The 16851-nt window shown below is 49.1% G+C and overlaps 1 protein-coding gene across 1 annotated transcript in view; it reads right to left on the bottom strand.

Annotated features, from left to right (window-relative positions):
- The window catches only part of COG5 (component of oligomeric golgi complex 5), a 1467851-nt gene that overhangs the window by 488897 nt on the left and 962103 nt on the right, over positions 1-16851 (bottom strand). The window contains exon 13 of the mRNA XM_078680311.1: positions 6253-6414. Coding sequence (XP_078536437.1) covers positions 6253-6414 — 162 coding nt within the window. The remainder of the gene's footprint in view (positions 1-6252; positions 6415-16851) is intronic.

The following is a 16851-nucleotide window of genomic DNA, read 5'->3' as shown; positions in this document are numbered from 1 at the left end:
TCATGGCGGAAGCGGGAAATTGCTGTCAGAAACACTTTAAGAGTGGAGTGTGAAAGTCCTGATTTTGCAAGAGATAAAAATAAAGGTAGGATCTGCTCCGGTTTGCCCGTCATGGGGTCCAAAGCTTTAGTGTGGCACCAAATAGAGAAACGCTTCCACTTATGTTTAAAAGTTTTAATGGTGGATGGAGCATGGGCGCACGCTAGCACCTCTCTGCAATCATCGTCGATGTTTAAACGTACAAATTCATAGCGCTCAGGTTCCAGGCATGTAGTTGGAGATATGCCGGATCCGGATGGCAGATCTGGCCCTGCTCCCTCGTGAGGAGGTGAGGTAGCGGATGAAGCGGTATCGGGTCGGTCTGTGAGAACAGTAACAGATCCGTAAACCAAGGACGTCTCGGCCACTTGGGTGCGATCAGGATGACATGACCAGGTTGAAACCTCATTCTGTGTAATAGACGAGGAATCAGAGGGAGCGGCGGAAAAGCGTAGATGAAGTCGTTCGACCAATTGATCGAAAATGCATTTCCGCTCGACTCTCTGTGGGGATGACGACTTGCAAAGCGTTGGCATTTCCTGTTGGAGGCGGTCGCAAAAAGATCCATTTGCGGTTGACCCCACTGTCGGAAAATGAAATCGAGAGTTGGTTGATTGAGTTCCCACTCGTGATCGTCCGATAAAGCCCTGCTGAGCGAGTCCGCGAGAACATTGGCTACCCCTGGCACATAAATGGCTGTGAGTTGGACTTGATGTTGAATCGCCCAGTCCCATATCTCTTGTGCCTGTCGGGAAAGTAGGAGAGACCTCGTGCCGCCCTGTTTGTTGAGGTAGTGCATGCTGGTGGTGTTGTCCATTCTCACCAGCAAAGTGTGTCCCTGCACTAACCTCTGGAAGGATTTCAGGGCCAGGAAGATCGCCAAGAGTTCCAGGCGGTTTATATGCCAAGCACGCTGGGTTGTAGTCCACTTTCCTTTTACTGACATCTCGTCGAGATGCGCTCCCCAGCCTTCCAGAGATGCGTCTGTTGTGAGCGTCAGAGTCGGAGGTTCGTCTTGGAAAGAACGGCCTGTCGAGATGTTCGGAGGGTGAGCCCACCATTCCAGCGCCTTCTGAATGCGAGGCGTCAAAAAGATTTTGTCGTCGAACGACCCTGACACCCGTTTCCACTGCTTGTCCAGTTCTTCTTGTAGAGCCCTCATGTGCAATCTGCAATTGGGGATCAGTTGAAAGCACGAGGAAGCCATGCCAAGGAATGATTTGAACGTTCGGACAGAAACGTACAGTTTTGACTGCAGGAAGTGCACCATCTTTAACATGCGGTCCTGTCTCTCTTGAGAGACGAACACCTTCCCCAGCCGAGAATCTAGCGAGGCTCCGAGAAAATCTCGCCGTTGTGACGGGTGAAAGTGTGACTTCTCGGCATTGATGGACAAGCCCAGGGTGTTGAACAGCGAGACGCAGACTTGAGTGTGTTGCTTCGTCAACTGAAAAGTCTTGGCCTTTATAAGGCAGTCGTCCAGGTACGGATAAAATTGGACGCCCTGCAGGCGTAGGAAGGCAGCTACCGGGGCCAAGATCTAGGTAAAGACCCTTGGCGCTGAACGCAGGCCGAACGGTAACACTTTGAATTGAAAATGTAGGTGTCCAACTGTAAAGCGGAGATACTTCCTGTGTCTGAGGTGAATTGGCACATGGAAGTATGCGTCCTGGAGATCGATCGTGGAAAAATACTCCCCGGGATTGAGATAGTTTAAAATTTGAAACAGGGTTAGCATCTGAAAGGTTTTTGAAGTGATAAATTCGTTGAGGGCCCGTAAATCCAAAATAGGGCGCCATTCTCCCGTCTTCTTCTTGACTAAAAAGAAGCGGGAGTAAAACCCTTTGCCTTGCTGGTTTTGCGGTACCACTTCGATGGCTCCTTTTTTGATCATCAATTTTACTTGTGCTAACAAATCCTTGAAATGGGGAGAAGGCGGCCCCGAGGGTGGACGAGTGGGGGAGAATTTTGTAAACTCCAGAGCATGACCCCTGGAAATTACGTCCAGGACCCATTGGTCGGAGGTGATATCGGACCAATTGCAAAAGTACGTTTAGATGCGACCTTCAATTTTTACAGTCGGCAGAAGTGTGGCATAAAAACTGTCACTGCTTCTTTGTATTTGAACCTCCCCTGTATGTGGTTTTCCGTTGGTATGGTCTAGTGGTGGACTGACGATTCTGGGTGTGATAGGAACCCCTTTGCCTGTTGTCATTGTATGAGTTGTATGAACGACACTGACTTGATCCACGAAAAGTGGAGGAACTTCCGCCCCCACCTCGTGCCCCTCGAAATGGCCGTTTCCTATACTGCAGGGTTGCCAGAGACTTCGCAGTATCGGTGTCCTTTTTTATCATCTCAAGAGCATCATCAACATGTTTGCCAAAGAGCAAATCCCCGTCATATGGCAAGTCCAGTACCCTTGCCTGTACCTCTGGACGGAAGGTTGTAGCCTTTAACCAGCCTTGACGCCTCAAGACTGCTGCCCCAGCCAATTGCCTAAATCCCGTGGAGGATATATCAAGCGCGCAGGCAATAATTTCAGAGGAAATTCTTTCTCCCTCCTGAATGATGGCCTGTGCACGGATGGCATCAGTCATTTGTGGAATCAGTGTGGCAATCTCGGACCACATCTGGCGGTCGTAGCGGCCCAGAATAGCCAAAGAATTAGCAGCTCTCACAGTAGTAGCTGCCATTGTAGTAAATTGCTTGCCAATGGAATCCAATTTGCGGCCTTATAGATCAGGAGGAGACGTGAGGGGTGTGGCCGGATTGCGGGATCTTTTCTGTGCCGCCTGAGTAATAACCGAATCCGCCTTCGGACACCAAACAGGCTGGGGAGGTTGCCGGCGCCTTATATTTCTTGTCTAATCGTGGCAAAACAGCTGGGATCGAGTTTGGTCGCTCCATTAGCTTCAGACCCTCCTGCCAAATGTGCTCAATGATTGGAATTGTATGGGTTTGCTTTTGTTGTGGGTCCTTGAAATCATACAAGAAGCAATCAGTTTGTTGTTCCTCCATAGTAAGGTGAAAACGCTTAGTAGCACGCAGCATTAAATTGTGAAAGCCTGCAATGTCCACTGGAGGCGAAGCTAAAGGCGAAGCCGGCGGAGTAGAGTGGGTGTTAGCCCTGTAGTTGTCCCACTCATGAAGACCGTTGTCGTCATCAGTATCATGAGGATCTTGATTCACATAGTCTGTATCTGGTTGGGTATCCACAGTAGATGCGGGTGGAACCGGTGTAGGAGCTTGTGATTGCGGAGGAAGTTGTGGTTGAGGTTGTGGAGGAAGTAGAGGTGTTGGAGACGCAGGTGAAGACGGAGGGAATCTGCGGTTGTAATCATCTAGCATGAGTTGCAGATTCATTACTTGGTACTTTCTTCAAAGAGGACGCAGTAACCACAGTAAAAGTAGCAGCTGTGGCCAGAGGTTGAGGTGACGTCAACGAGTCAGTCAATGTGGCTTCAGAATCAATCCGAGGCGTCTTCGCAACAGCCACCGATGAAAAAGACATGGAGGCCGATTGCTTTTTCTTCTTCGTCGACGAAGATTTCTGTGCCGTCGACGATGCCGTCGACGAGATTGGAGTCTTACTCGTTGACGAGGAAGGCGTCATCAACGGGATGGCAACCGTCGACATGAACGGCGACGAAGATGTCGTCGACGAGGCAGCCGTCGACGATGAGGATTCTGTCGACGAAGGTTTGGTCTTCGCCGTCGACTATGAGTCTTTCGTCGATGATCTAGGCTTCGTCGACTAAATTTTCTAAATTGAAGAGATGGGTCTCACCTCCTGAGATGCCGTCGACGAGATGGTCGTCATCGACGCAGTACTAGAAGATAAAGTACATGTCGACGTCGACGTAGAGACTGCAGTCACTGACTTTGTCACCGCTGAAGTCGTCGACGGACGCGTCGACGAGCCCGTCGACGAGCCAATGCCCGATTTTAAGGTGGAAGGCATGGCTTTGGGCCCAGACACCAGAGAGCCAGGTCCCGTAGGTGTGGCCTGAGGCAATGTTAGTGGGGAGACAGCCTTGGTGACTTTCACAAGTCTACGCTTCTTCATAAAAGGAGATGGAACTTCAGTCTCAGACCCACGCTTCTGAGAGGATTTAGAAAGGCAAGAAGAGACACTTTCTACCTCAGAAAGCACATTATCAGATGTTTTTAACTTCTGTAACCACAGAACGAGACGGGCCTCTCTATCCCTCAGGGTTTTAGGTGAAAAAGTACGACAGTACTTACAGTTCTTTGCCTCATGGTCAGGATACAGACAGTAAAGGCATTTACTGTGTGGATCCTCTTGGAAAAGACGCAGTTTACCACAACTAGAACAAGCTCGAAATAATGATTTCTTAGAAGAAGACATCTGTAGATGGAAGAAAACAGCTAAGTTGAAGAAAAAACTGAGCAGAGCTCAGGGAGACTCCCTTCACACGACGTGCGGTAGAAAATCTGAGGACTTGAGCTTCTGAGGAGAAGGTTCTAGAGGGATCTACAGCCTGATTGGCTGGAATTTGGACCAAAACATAATGACACTGTTATGTTACTAAGTTGAGTTTTCTCCCTTAGGCTTTCTATGGGCCTATTCAATTCTATGGTACTTTTGAATTTTTTCTGGATACTTTACTGTATTTTATGTATGTATATATATTTATATAATTATGGTAATTTTATTTATATATGCATATATTACTGCTATTTTATGTACCGTGGGACTCCCACTTCGATGACGGGGAATATTCAAGCATGTGAATCTATGAAAGACACCCCTAATACTGGAGAAGTTACTTACCTTCGAAACGCCTTATCTGGTAGGGACTATCTAGCTGTAGATTTCTTACCTTAGAGTTATCCCCAGGCGTCAGACTGGAATCGGATATTTTTCGTAAGCAGTACTCCTGCACTTCGGTAGGTGGCGCCGATCGGCTCTGCATTGCGTCGTCCATGCCGGAAGTGATGTGTGCTGTGCCTATACAGGTGCCACCCCAGAGCGCTGATACCAGTTTCTTTTCTAGACTTTCCACGCCAAGAGCGCGTAGCCACAAAGAACACTGACCACGGGTGTGGAATACTAGTGCCCTGAAAGGGGAAAGCCCTGACCCTAGAAATCTGTTTGCGGATAGGATGGGTGGGTCGGTAAGGAATCTGCAGCTAGATAGAGTCCCTAACAGGTGTGGTGCTACTGAAGGAAAGTAACTTGTTCATGTGATAGAGACTTCAAGCCACAGATTCCTTCCCTCAGAACAGATACCCAAGCCATGCCACCCTGGGTGTGGGTCTGCGAAACAATTTCATACCAAATGGGCCTGCAGGACTGAATGGGCAAAGTGCCCGTCCCGATGGACCAGGCTGTTCAGGCAGTAGTGTTTTGTGATCATGTGCCTTATCTTCATGCCCTTAACAACAATAATACCAAAAACATGGATTGATTTATGAACAATGGATGTTAAAAACATTAAGGTAATGCATGTAGTTCCTCTCTTATTTCAAGTTTTACTTAATCTTGCCTCCCTCAAGAGTTAGCTATTTATTCGGGTTGTGTTTTTTGTAATGCATGTAGTTCCTCTCTTATTTCAAGTTTTACTTAATCTTGCCTCCCTCAAGAGTTAGCTATTTATTCGGGTTGTGTTTTTTGCCGTATTTTTTTTTCTGGTCATACTTTGAGCTGTGCAGTTGTTTATGAGGGGCTTTGATTGATAGGTCTGGTGCTGCGCTGAAGCCAAAGCAAAGTGCCCGTCAGTGGGTTTGCCTCTCTGCAGGCCACACAGAAGAATGGTTATGTATTGCAGTTGTAATTGAAATGTTGTGGAAATGTGTGTGAAGGGGGGCATAGTTGGCAAATATTTACAGGGCAAAAGTAATAAAATTGCTTAAATGTGCGTGAGTGCAGTGTATGTTTGGAAGTGGTGAAGTGAGGGAGATGCATGGAAGTGCTTTCAGGGGGGAGTGAAAAGAGGGTGCTGAAGAGAAAAGAGGTGGGTGAAGATGTGTAGATCTTTTTTTCCCTCCGGAGAAGGATCGAGCCTGGACCCCACGTATGTCTATTAAGCTTGCCTGTGTCGCTCACTACATAAAAGTCATACCAAACTTTTATGCTTCACCACTTTCAAATGTCACTAGCCTCCACTATAAAAAGACACTTGTATGAAACGTTTTAAGGAATACAATATTGCATGCTTGCCATGTAAATGATTGTTTTATACATACCTGGTGATGGTTTTAATGATGCTGTCGAGCTCATCCGTGGATGGTGGATTTCGACCACCAGGTGGAAATACAAGGTTGATGGGATCGAAGAGTCGGGATAATGATTTTGACAGATAAGCAGCTTCATAGGCTTGCAGTGAATCTTTTAACGCCTTTTCTGGGCTGCAGAAAACATACAAAGACATTGATTAAAACAGCAGAAGTTGAATGATGCATCTTTAACTAACTAACTTAATAGGGGAAGTTTAAGAGCCTCTTTCTACTCTGGCATTCGCTTAAAGCCAGAAGAGATCTATTAATAGTTCTACAAGAATCGCCTTATTTGAATGGTCAAAATGTTTTCTTCTGGCAGCACTACTGCGAGGCAGTTTCTTGATTCTTTGATCAATGAGCTACCATGGAGACTGTTTCATCTTGAAAGAAAAAGCCCTGTAGAGGTACGCCAAACAGAGCTTTGAAACAAGAACAAGCAAGCCAATCAATTCTAAATCGAAAGTAAGGATACAAGAAAATAGAAAGTGAACAAGATGCAGAAAAGCAAATATATGTTGCATGTATACGATTCATTGTTTTACTCAAAGAAAGTATGCATTACATGCAACTGTCTTAACAATCTACTATGGACAAAAGGAAAAATCAACATATGAAAACTCCTCAAATGAACAATGGATATTTAATCGAGACCACAACCTTCTGCTGGAGAAGGGAGGGCAGAATGTAGGAGGAGAAGAGAGAACTCAGCAACATCAGGCAACATAAAACTTGCACCCTCAAATTTAAAGCTCCCTCTAAAGCTGTGAAGGGAAAAAGATGAAACAGGGATGAAGTGTGTTTTTTCCATTGCAAACCAAACTCGTTTTATGTAACCATAGGCACAAAGTACTTAATTTTAAGATCTTAGGACTGGCCTACACAACGCCACAGCAGATGGTCCGGATAAACAGCGCCAAGTTTGCACGATGCCCCAAATGCAACGCTCATGCGACCCCCTTTATACACATGATATGGTGCACAATAGCTTCCTACTGGCAAGACATATTTAGGGAAGTACAACAGATGACCGGACTACAACTGACCCTCTCCCCCTTGCTAGCATTACTGGGCTATGTTGAAGAACTCCCTAAGAGCACTCGAAGATTTGTTGCAATGGCAATGCTCTTGGCTAAACACGAAATAGCTATCCAATGGGGCAGCAGACAGAAACCCCTGGTTAAAGGTTGGATCAAGAGTATGACATACTGTGACACCACAAATGAGTTGTACGCAGAACTCCAGTTCCCGACATCGCACCTGAAAGACATATGGCAGCTGCTGAGGGAATATCTAAAGTAACATGGGGAAAGTGACACACAAGCTAGTCAAGGGAGACGGCCTGCAGAGCGGAGTACACAAGGGCTGTGATAGGGGCTCCATGTGACACATGAGTAGGCTATTTCATGAAGGTTGTGTTGGGTAATGTAACTTGCTATAGTAACCGGGAGAGGCAATGGGGGATGACAAATGTAACTTTCATAAGTATTACAATGTAACAGCACAGAGATGGTTGCTAAATGAGCCAACTAGTAGTTGGATGCAGGTGTGAGGTGATCTGTAACTGTATTAACAATGTACTTTTCTTTTTCTTCTCACAAAATGACAAATAGCGTTTAAAAAAAAAGTGTATTTTCTCCATAACATCCCCCCATTTCTAAGGGGAATATGAATTGACTGGTTTAAGAGCATCAATAAAAGAGCACAGGATCAGAGTTACAGAAAAGATGTTCCTTGACCGCATGCTAAGCCTTCAGCCTTGCAGGATTTCTCACAGTTGCCCGGGTGTGCAAATCCTTGTGGTAGACTTGCATCTTCGATCTCTTTCCTTGGGTCAAGCCACCAATGTCTGGAAAGCAGAGTATTCTTCAGTCACTTTTTAGGTCTCACCTGCATGGGCTGCGCACATGCGGAGTCTCACTGGCGAGATTTTATGTTTTTGAGGGAGCATCACTATCGGGCTTTAAGCCCCGCCCCTCTTCCCCATTAGCCGATGTCACCGTTTATGCTAAACAATTGCTAGTCATTGGGAAAGAGGTTTGTCTGACGTAGACTTTTCTCTCTGTCAGACGGCCCACTTGGACAGGCTCGTCTGACTTCCTCCCGTCGTAAAGGTTTTGTTATCTTTATGGGGCCATGTGTTTCAAACACATGGCCCCATAAAGACAAGCTCCGCGGCGTGTTTATTTTTGCATCTGGCTTTCACTTTAAAGTGAAAGTGAGATGCAAAAATAAACCGTGGCTGCCTGGCTAGTGCTTGTTTTTTTTAACGCCTAACACTAGTCATTTAAAAGTTGTATGTCGTTAGCAATCTCCTTTCATTCAAAAAATAAAACAGATCGCTCGGTTGCTGATGACATAAATTATTTTTTCCCAGAGCCGCAAGTAAGTCTAATAACACACTTTCCTGTGCCCTACTCCGTACCTTAGACTAACACTCTTCCATCCCCTTTCCACTTTGCCTAACATTGCTTTCTTGAGTTGAACACGCCATTCTTCCCTTGCGGAAGCCATGCCACATCCCTGCACAGCTGCACCGTGAGACAGGCTGTCTTCGCGCTCCTCCATTCATGGCACAGCGCGCAGACGTGGATTTCCACCGGTTGGCTCCGGGTTGTTTCCCAGTCACAGCATGCTCCGAGAAGGTGGCAGACGCTCACTTTAAATTGAAACGTCCAGGACGCTTACATAATAGCCCAGCGGCGTCTTGTATGTATTAATTTCAGGGGGCTGGGCTGGCAGTGTGGTGATGACTTTCCAACCACATTGTCGGTGTATGTCACATAGGCCACTCCTTTCTGCAGTGTGGGAGGAGGTGTTTTGTTAACATTTAGCTAAATTAATTTTTGATATGAACCCCCAAGTATAGTTATTGGCTCATACCGATATTATGTCAGATCCGTCTTCAGGCTTTATCTTTTGAAAACCACCAACATATGTAAATGCTTAGAGGAGCCATTACAGAGGAATGTCGAGAAAGCCTGACTCAGAGCTAATTACATTCTCAGTTCTCAAATGTACATTTTATTGCTTACTGGTAAGCTGCTGTAGGCTTCCTCCCTCTTCGTGTGTTTGTCCCTCATCTGCAGCATGCATAGATTACTTGTATCCATCTGCTGCCTACTTTTTTAGGTCCTTCTTTTTTCGTGTTTAAATACTCTACCCGAGTATGCCCTTTAAAGCTGGCTCCCACGTGTACTTCTCTGTCCTCTGTGTTTCTTCCCTATCAATGTTCAGTTTCCCGTACTCGCCCTCCATCCGCTCTCTGTGTTGCCTTGCATCTACCCTCCCTCCTGTTGTCTGTGCTTCCATGCTCCAGCCTTTCCTCCCATTGTCAGTACTGCTGTGCCACTACTGTCCCCCTGTGACCGCCTGGACATCGTCCTGAACGGCCGCTCCCCTCGCTTCCTGCTCCCAGCCCAGTGCAGCGCCCACAGCACACAGCTGAATCTCGTTTTGCCTGTGACTCGCCTGCAGAGTCTGGTATCGTTGCTCTGACCTGATCAATTCGATCTGTGCATTATTTTGAGGCAGCGCTTTTTTAACTTGTATGTGCATTTAGTTTTGGCAGCGCTTTTTAACCTGTAAGTGCATTCATTTTAGATAGCTTGTTTTTATATTGTAAGCGCTCTCACCGGGATTCTCTGTGTGATCACGCTGGTACTTCTGTGTATTCGACATTACCAGGCTTCGCATTGCGCCCTCCCGGTTTCACTTTCTAGCCACCCCACCATCTTGTTGTTGTGCTTTTCCCCTGGCCCGCCTCCACGTCCCCGCCTCCCAGCTGACCCTCCCACCCACGGATAGAGGGCTCACCTCCTCCCAGGACTGATTGTGACCGCCTGGACATCGTCCTGAACGGCCGCTCCCCTCGCTTCCTGCTCCCAGCCCAGTGCAGCGCCCACAGCACACAGCTGAATCTCGTTTTGCCTGTGACTCGCCTGCAGAGTCTGGTATCGTTGCTCTGACCTGATCAATTCGATCTGTGCATTATTTTGAGGCAGCGCTTTTTTAACTTGTATGTGCATTTAGTTTTGGCAGCGCTTTTTAACCTGTAAGTGCATTCATTTTAGATAGCTTGTTTTTATATTGTAAGCGCTCTCACCGGGATTCTCTGTGTGATCACGCTGGTACTTCTGTGTATTCGACATTACCAGGCTTCGCATTGCGCCCTCCCGGTTTCACTTTCTAGCCACCCCACCATCTTGTTGTTGTGCTTTTCCCCTGGCCCGCCTCCACGTCCCCGCCTCCCAGCTGACCCTCCCACGCTCCGCCCCCTCCACCACCTATGTTAGTCAGATGGTTCCACGCGCAGCGTCCACGCGCTACGGCCGCGCCGAAGGTGCGCCAAAGGTAAGCCCGTCTACGCCCGTCCGCGCCGAGCCCGCGCCCAGCGCCAGACCCCCTGGCCCTCGCATTGCCCAGCCCTCCCGCATTACTTACGATGCCACCACCCTCCTAGCCCTTAACCCCGGCCGACCCCCCAACTGCGTCCAAGCCGCTCCTGGACACACCCATGGACCTTTCTCATGCCACTCCTGCAAATTCATCGGCACCGTCACCAACTCCGATACGATCACACCTCAGATTCCCGACCCCAACCACCTACAATGCATCTTGCTCAACACCCGATCGGTCCACAGGCACGCCATTGACCTATGGAATCTACTAGACACCATCTCTCCGGACGTCGCCTTCCTAACGGAAACATGGATGAACGCCTCATCTGCCCCAGACATCACCATTGCCATCCCAGAAGATTATAAGATCATACGCAAGGACCGTACCGGCCACACAGGAGGAGGAATCGCTATCGTCCATAAAAAATCCATCCACATCTCAACCAGCTCTGACGTCAATCTTGCCAACTCTGAACACCTTCACTTCCAGATCCACATCGACCCCAAGACCACACTCAGAGGCACCCTCCTTTACAGGCCACCAGGACCCCGCGCACAATTTAGTGAGGACATCACGGACTTCATCACTCCACACGCGCTCCCCTCCAAAAAATTACATCCTTCTGGGAGACCTCAATTTTCACCTTGAAAAGAACAACGACCGCAACTCCACCACCCTTTTGGACAACCTCGCCAACCTCGGACTTAAACAACTGGTCACTTCCCCCACCCACATCGCAGGTCACACTCTCGACCCTATCTTCACCTCCAGCAATCATGTCTCCTTCAGCCACACTACGGCTCTCCTTTGGACTGACCACAGCTGCGTTCACTTCACCTACAACAAGCCCAAACCCAACAACCACCCCCAACCAACTCTGCAAAGAAACTGGAACAAAATCACCATCGACCAGATCTCCTCATCGCTTCTTCTAAACCCCCCAGCCCACTCCTCAAACCCCGACCAAGCCGCCACCAACCTCACCCTATGGTTATCCAACAGCGCCGACATCCTAGCACCACTGAAAAAACGACAAAGCAAACTTGGCAGCAAGAAGGCCTCATGGTTCAACGATGATCTTAAGAAATCCAAGAAACTCTGCCGCTCCCTTGAGAAGGCCTGGAAAAAAGACCCAACCACCAGCACCAAGGACGCCTTCAAAAACGCCACCCGCATACACCACCAACTGATCCGAAAGGCCAAGAAAACCGCCATCAAGGACCGACTAGATAACAACGCCCACAACAGCAAGGAACTTTTCAACATCGTCAAGGAATTTACCAATCCCTCGGCCAACTCCAACGACATCACCCCCTCTCAAGCCCTCTGCGACTCCCTAGCTTCATTCTTCCACAACAAAATTGCAGACATCCACAACAGCTTCGACAACCAACCCGGAGTCCAACCCACCCAACCATCTGCTGAACCTTCACCCCCCATGAACATCCTCAACGACTGGAACCCAATCTCCACTGAGGACACCATCCGCCTGATGAACTCCATCCACTCAGGATCCCCCACAGACCCATGCCCTCACCACATCTTCAACAAAGCAGACTCCATCATAGCACCGCACCTCCGAGACGTCATCAACTGCTCCTTCAACTCCGCCACCTTCCCGGAAAGCTGGAAACACGCTGAACTCAGCGCCCTTCTGAAAAAACCCACAGCGGACCCCACCGAACTCAAAAATTACCGCCCCATCTCGCTCCTTCCATTCCCGGCCAAAGTCATAGAGAAAGCTGTCAACAACCAGCTCGCCGCCTTCCTCGAAGCCAACAAATCCCTCGACTCCTCACAGTCCGGCTTCCGAGCATAACACAGCACTGAGACCGCCCTCATCGCAGCAACAGACGACATTCGAACTCTACTGGACAATGGAGAAACAGTCGCACTCATCCTCCTCGACCTCTCCGCAGCCTTCGACACAGTCTGCCATAGCACCCTTCTACAGCGCCTCAGAAACATCGGAATCCAAGGAAAAGCACTAGAATGGATCACCTCGTTCCTCACCGGAAGAACCCAGAGAGTCCGCCTTCCACCATTCAAGTCAGAGGCCACTGAAGTCATCTGCGGCGTACCACAAGGATCTTCACTCAGCCCCACCCTTTTCAACGTATACATGAGCCCCCTCGCGGCCATCGCCCGCCAACACAACCTCAACATCATCTCCTACGCGGATGACACTCAACTGATCCTATCACTCACCAATGAGCCTAGCACCGCCAAAACTAACCTACACGAAGGAATGAAAGAAGTAGCCGAATGGATGAAACACAGTCGTCTGAAACTGAACTCAGATAAAACAGAAGTCCTCATCTTAGGTACCTCCCCCTCCGCATGGGACGACTCTTGGTGGCCAGAAGCCCTTGGAAAAGCACCCATCCCGACAGACCACGCACGGAACCTAGGCGTCATCCTGGATTCCTCACTTTCAATTAACAGACAAGTCAACGCCGTCTCCTCATCCTGCTTCAACATTCTTCGCATGCTCAAAAAAACATTTCGTTGGATCCCTACCGAAACTAGGAAAACGGTCACCCACGCTCTGGTCACGAGCCGACTGGACTATGGAAACACCCTCTACGCCGGTACTACCGCTAAACTCCAGAAAAAACTCCAACGAATCCAAAACGCCTCAGCCAGGCTCATATTGGACATCCCGCGTAAAGAACACATCTCTGGTCACCTGAAAAACCTCCACTGGCTCCCCGTCAATAAGAGGATCACTTTCCGGCTCCTAACCCACGCACACAAAGCACTCTACGAAATCGGACCAGAATGCCTCAACACACGACTGTCCTTCTACACCCCCTCCCGCCAGCTACGATCTTCCAACCAAGCCCTTGCCATTGTACCTCGCATCAACAAAACCACCATGGGAGGTAGATCCTTCTCCTACCTGGCAGCTAAAACCTGGAACTCACTTCCCACTCACCTTCGCCTTACCCAGAACCACCTAGCATTCAGAAAGCAACTTAAAACGTGGATATTTGACAAGTAATCCCCCACCCCTCCTTAAGCGCCTTGAGACCCTCTGGGTATGTAGTGCGCTATATAAATTCTCTGACTTGACTTGACTTGACTTGACTGTGGTCTGTGTTGCCTTGCCCAGACCCTCACTCCATTTGTCTGTGTTGCCTCACTCTCACCCTTCCTCCCGTTGTCCTTGTTGTCTTGCCTCCACCCTCCCGCCACTTGTCTGGACTGCTTTATCCCACCCTCCCTCCTATTGTCCATGTTGTCTTGTCCCCACCTTCCACAGCCAATCTTGCCTTACTGCCACCCTCATTCCTGTTGTTTGTGTTTCTTTACTACTACCCTCCCTCACGTTGTCAATGTTGCCTACCCTCCACCCTCCCTCACGTTGTCCATGTCGCCCTGCTGTCACACTCCTTCTCTTTGTTCGTGTTGGCTTGACCCCACTGTCCTTCTCATTGTTTAGTTTGCCTTACTAACACCCTCTAACCTGTTGTGCGTGCTAGCTTGCTGCCACTCTCCTTCACTTTGTCCAACTTGCCTTACTGCCACCCTCCATCATGTTGTCTGTTGCCTTACTACCACCCTCCCTCCCACTGTCTGTGTCGCCTTGCCTCCACCCTCCCTCCCCTTGTACTTGGTGCCCTACTCCCATCCTCTCTCCCATTGTCCATGTTGCCCTGTTAGTTGTTCTTGTTGCCTTGTCCCGAATCTACCTCCATTTGTCAGTGTTGGTTTGACCCCATAGTCTTTCCATATTTCATGTTTCCTTACTAATTGTCCGTGTTGTCATGCACCCTCTCTCCCATTGTCTCTGTTTCCTTGCTTCCACCCTCCCTTCCATTCTCCATGTTGTCCTGCTCCCAGCCTCTCTCCCACTGTTTGTGTTGCCCTGCTAGTTGTCCGTGCTGCTTTGCCCCATCCCTCCCTCTAGTTGTCCAAGTTGGTTTGCCCTCACCCTCCCTCCTGTTATCCGTATTGCCCTGCTACCACCCCTCATTCCATTGCCTGTGTTGCCCTGTTCCCATCCTTCTTCTCGTTCTCAGTGTTGCCCTGCTTCCAGCCAGCATACCAAACAAGCATTGGTAATACATCGATTTCGCCTATGCCATGAATAAAGAGCTGTTTTAATCAATTATGGTCGTGGAGAAGGAAAGAGCTCCCTGACAGATAATATGGGAGAGGAGAGGATGTGGTGCAGCAACTGGAGCTGCTGACTCGAGAGCTGGGGATCCCGGTTTGAGTCACAGTGGTGCTGTGCAATATCCTGTGATTCTATGCAAATCACATATTCTCTCCAGGTGATAAATTGTTATTTAAATATGCTTCAAGAGAAAAAACCAAACTTTATGAAAATATAGTTCTACCAAAGCGGATGTTAACAGTATTTTGGCAGTGGGAAAAAGATAAGAGAAGCAGAGGAGGAACAAGCATTGGTAAATGCAGAAAAATTTGTTACAGCCAATAGAAATGGAGGCAAGGTAAGTGGCACGCACACAAACCAATAAGAAGCCAGGAAAGAAAAGAGGCAGGATGTAAGTCCCTTTTAAGTTTATATTAAAAACAATAGATTTGTATTGTATAGCAAAGCAAATGGCTTTAACTTAATCAAAGGCGAGACCTATTGCATTTTCAATGCTTGTTTGTATAGTCTTTCAGGAGCTGCTCCTGGGTAGGGGTGTAGATTCATGGTGGGAGTGTTTGGGGTGTGTCACCCCACAAATAAATGCAATATTTGCTTGATAGTTTGATCTGGGAGCCCGAGTTGGGTCTGCTGTGTCTGTTGGTTTTTAGGTCTCGTCCTTTACCATTCCGAAGGAATGGGAAATGGCCGAGAATTCAAGTGCTCGAACTGATTGTCAAACCACCGCTTTTTTTCGTGGCGTTTTCTTCGAGTGCACGTACAGGCACGCGCTTTTGGCCCATACACTTTCATGGCCATCTGTTCCTCAATGTCCCTCCCACCCTTCGTCAGTCTAATGGCCCTCCCCCCTCCCCCAGCACAGAGCGCGCATCGCGGCCGCACAGCACATCAAAGGGCTTCTCCCAGCGTGTGCTGTGCGGCTTCTCCTCCCCTAATTATGTGGCCGGCCGTACTTGTGTTTCCCGGCCGCTTCCCGGCCACTCTTGTATTTAATTAGCAGCAGCAGCATTTCTCCTGCGCCAGGCCACATCAAAGGCTCTGTGCCACTTTCACCCACACAGCAACACTTACAGACACGCAACGCCACTCACACCCACGCAAGCCCACTATCATCCACGCAACGCCACTCACACATGCAACGCCACTCACACACGCAACGCCACTCACACATGCAACGCCACTCACACACGCAACGCCACTCACACACGCAACGCCACTCACACACGCAACGCCACTCACACACGCAACGCCACTCACACACGCAACGCCACTCAGCCACGCAACGCCACTCAGCCACGCAACGCCACTCAGCCACGCAACGCCACTCAGCCACGCAACGCCACTCAGCCACGCAACGCCACTCACACACGCAACGCCACTCACACACGCAACGCCACTCACACACGCAACGGCACACACACACGCAACGCCACTCACACACGCAACGCCACTCACACATGCAACGCCACTCAGCCACGCAACGCCACTCACACACGCAACGCCACTCAGCCACGCAATGCCACTCACACACGCAACGCCACTCACACACGCAACGCCACTCAGCCACGCAACGCCACTCACACACGCAACGCCACTCACACACGCAACGCCACTCAGCCACGCAACGCCACTCAGCCACGCAACGCCACTCACACACGCAACGCCACTCACACACGCAACGCCACTCACACACGCAACGCCACTCACACGCAACGCCACTCACACACGCAACGCCACTCACACATTGTGGGTGCAGATTGTGGGTGCAGATTGTGGGTGCAGATTCAGAGTGCAGATTGTGGGTGCAGATTGTGGGTGCAGATTGTGGGTGCAGATTGTGGGTGCAGATTCAGAGTGCAGATTCAGAGTGCAGATTCAGAGTGCAGATTCAGGGTGCAGATTGTGGGTGCAGATTGTGGGTGCAGATTGTGGGTGCAGATTGTGGGTGCAGATTCAGAGTGCAGATTCAGAGTGCAGATTCAGAGTGCAGATTCAGAGTGCAGATTGTGGGTGCAGATTGTGGGTGCAGATTCAGAGTGCAGATT

This window comes from Lissotriton helveticus, chromosome 1_1 (assembly GCF_964261635.1).
Source record: "Lissotriton helveticus chromosome 1_1, aLisHel1.1, whole genome shotgun sequence".
In the NCBI taxonomy this organism is placed as follows: domain Eukaryota; kingdom Metazoa; phylum Chordata; class Amphibia; order Caudata; family Salamandridae; genus Lissotriton; species Lissotriton helveticus.
The sequence above is the reverse complement of the archived record's forward strand: the minus strand, read 5'-3'. Positions and strand labels throughout refer to the sequence as shown.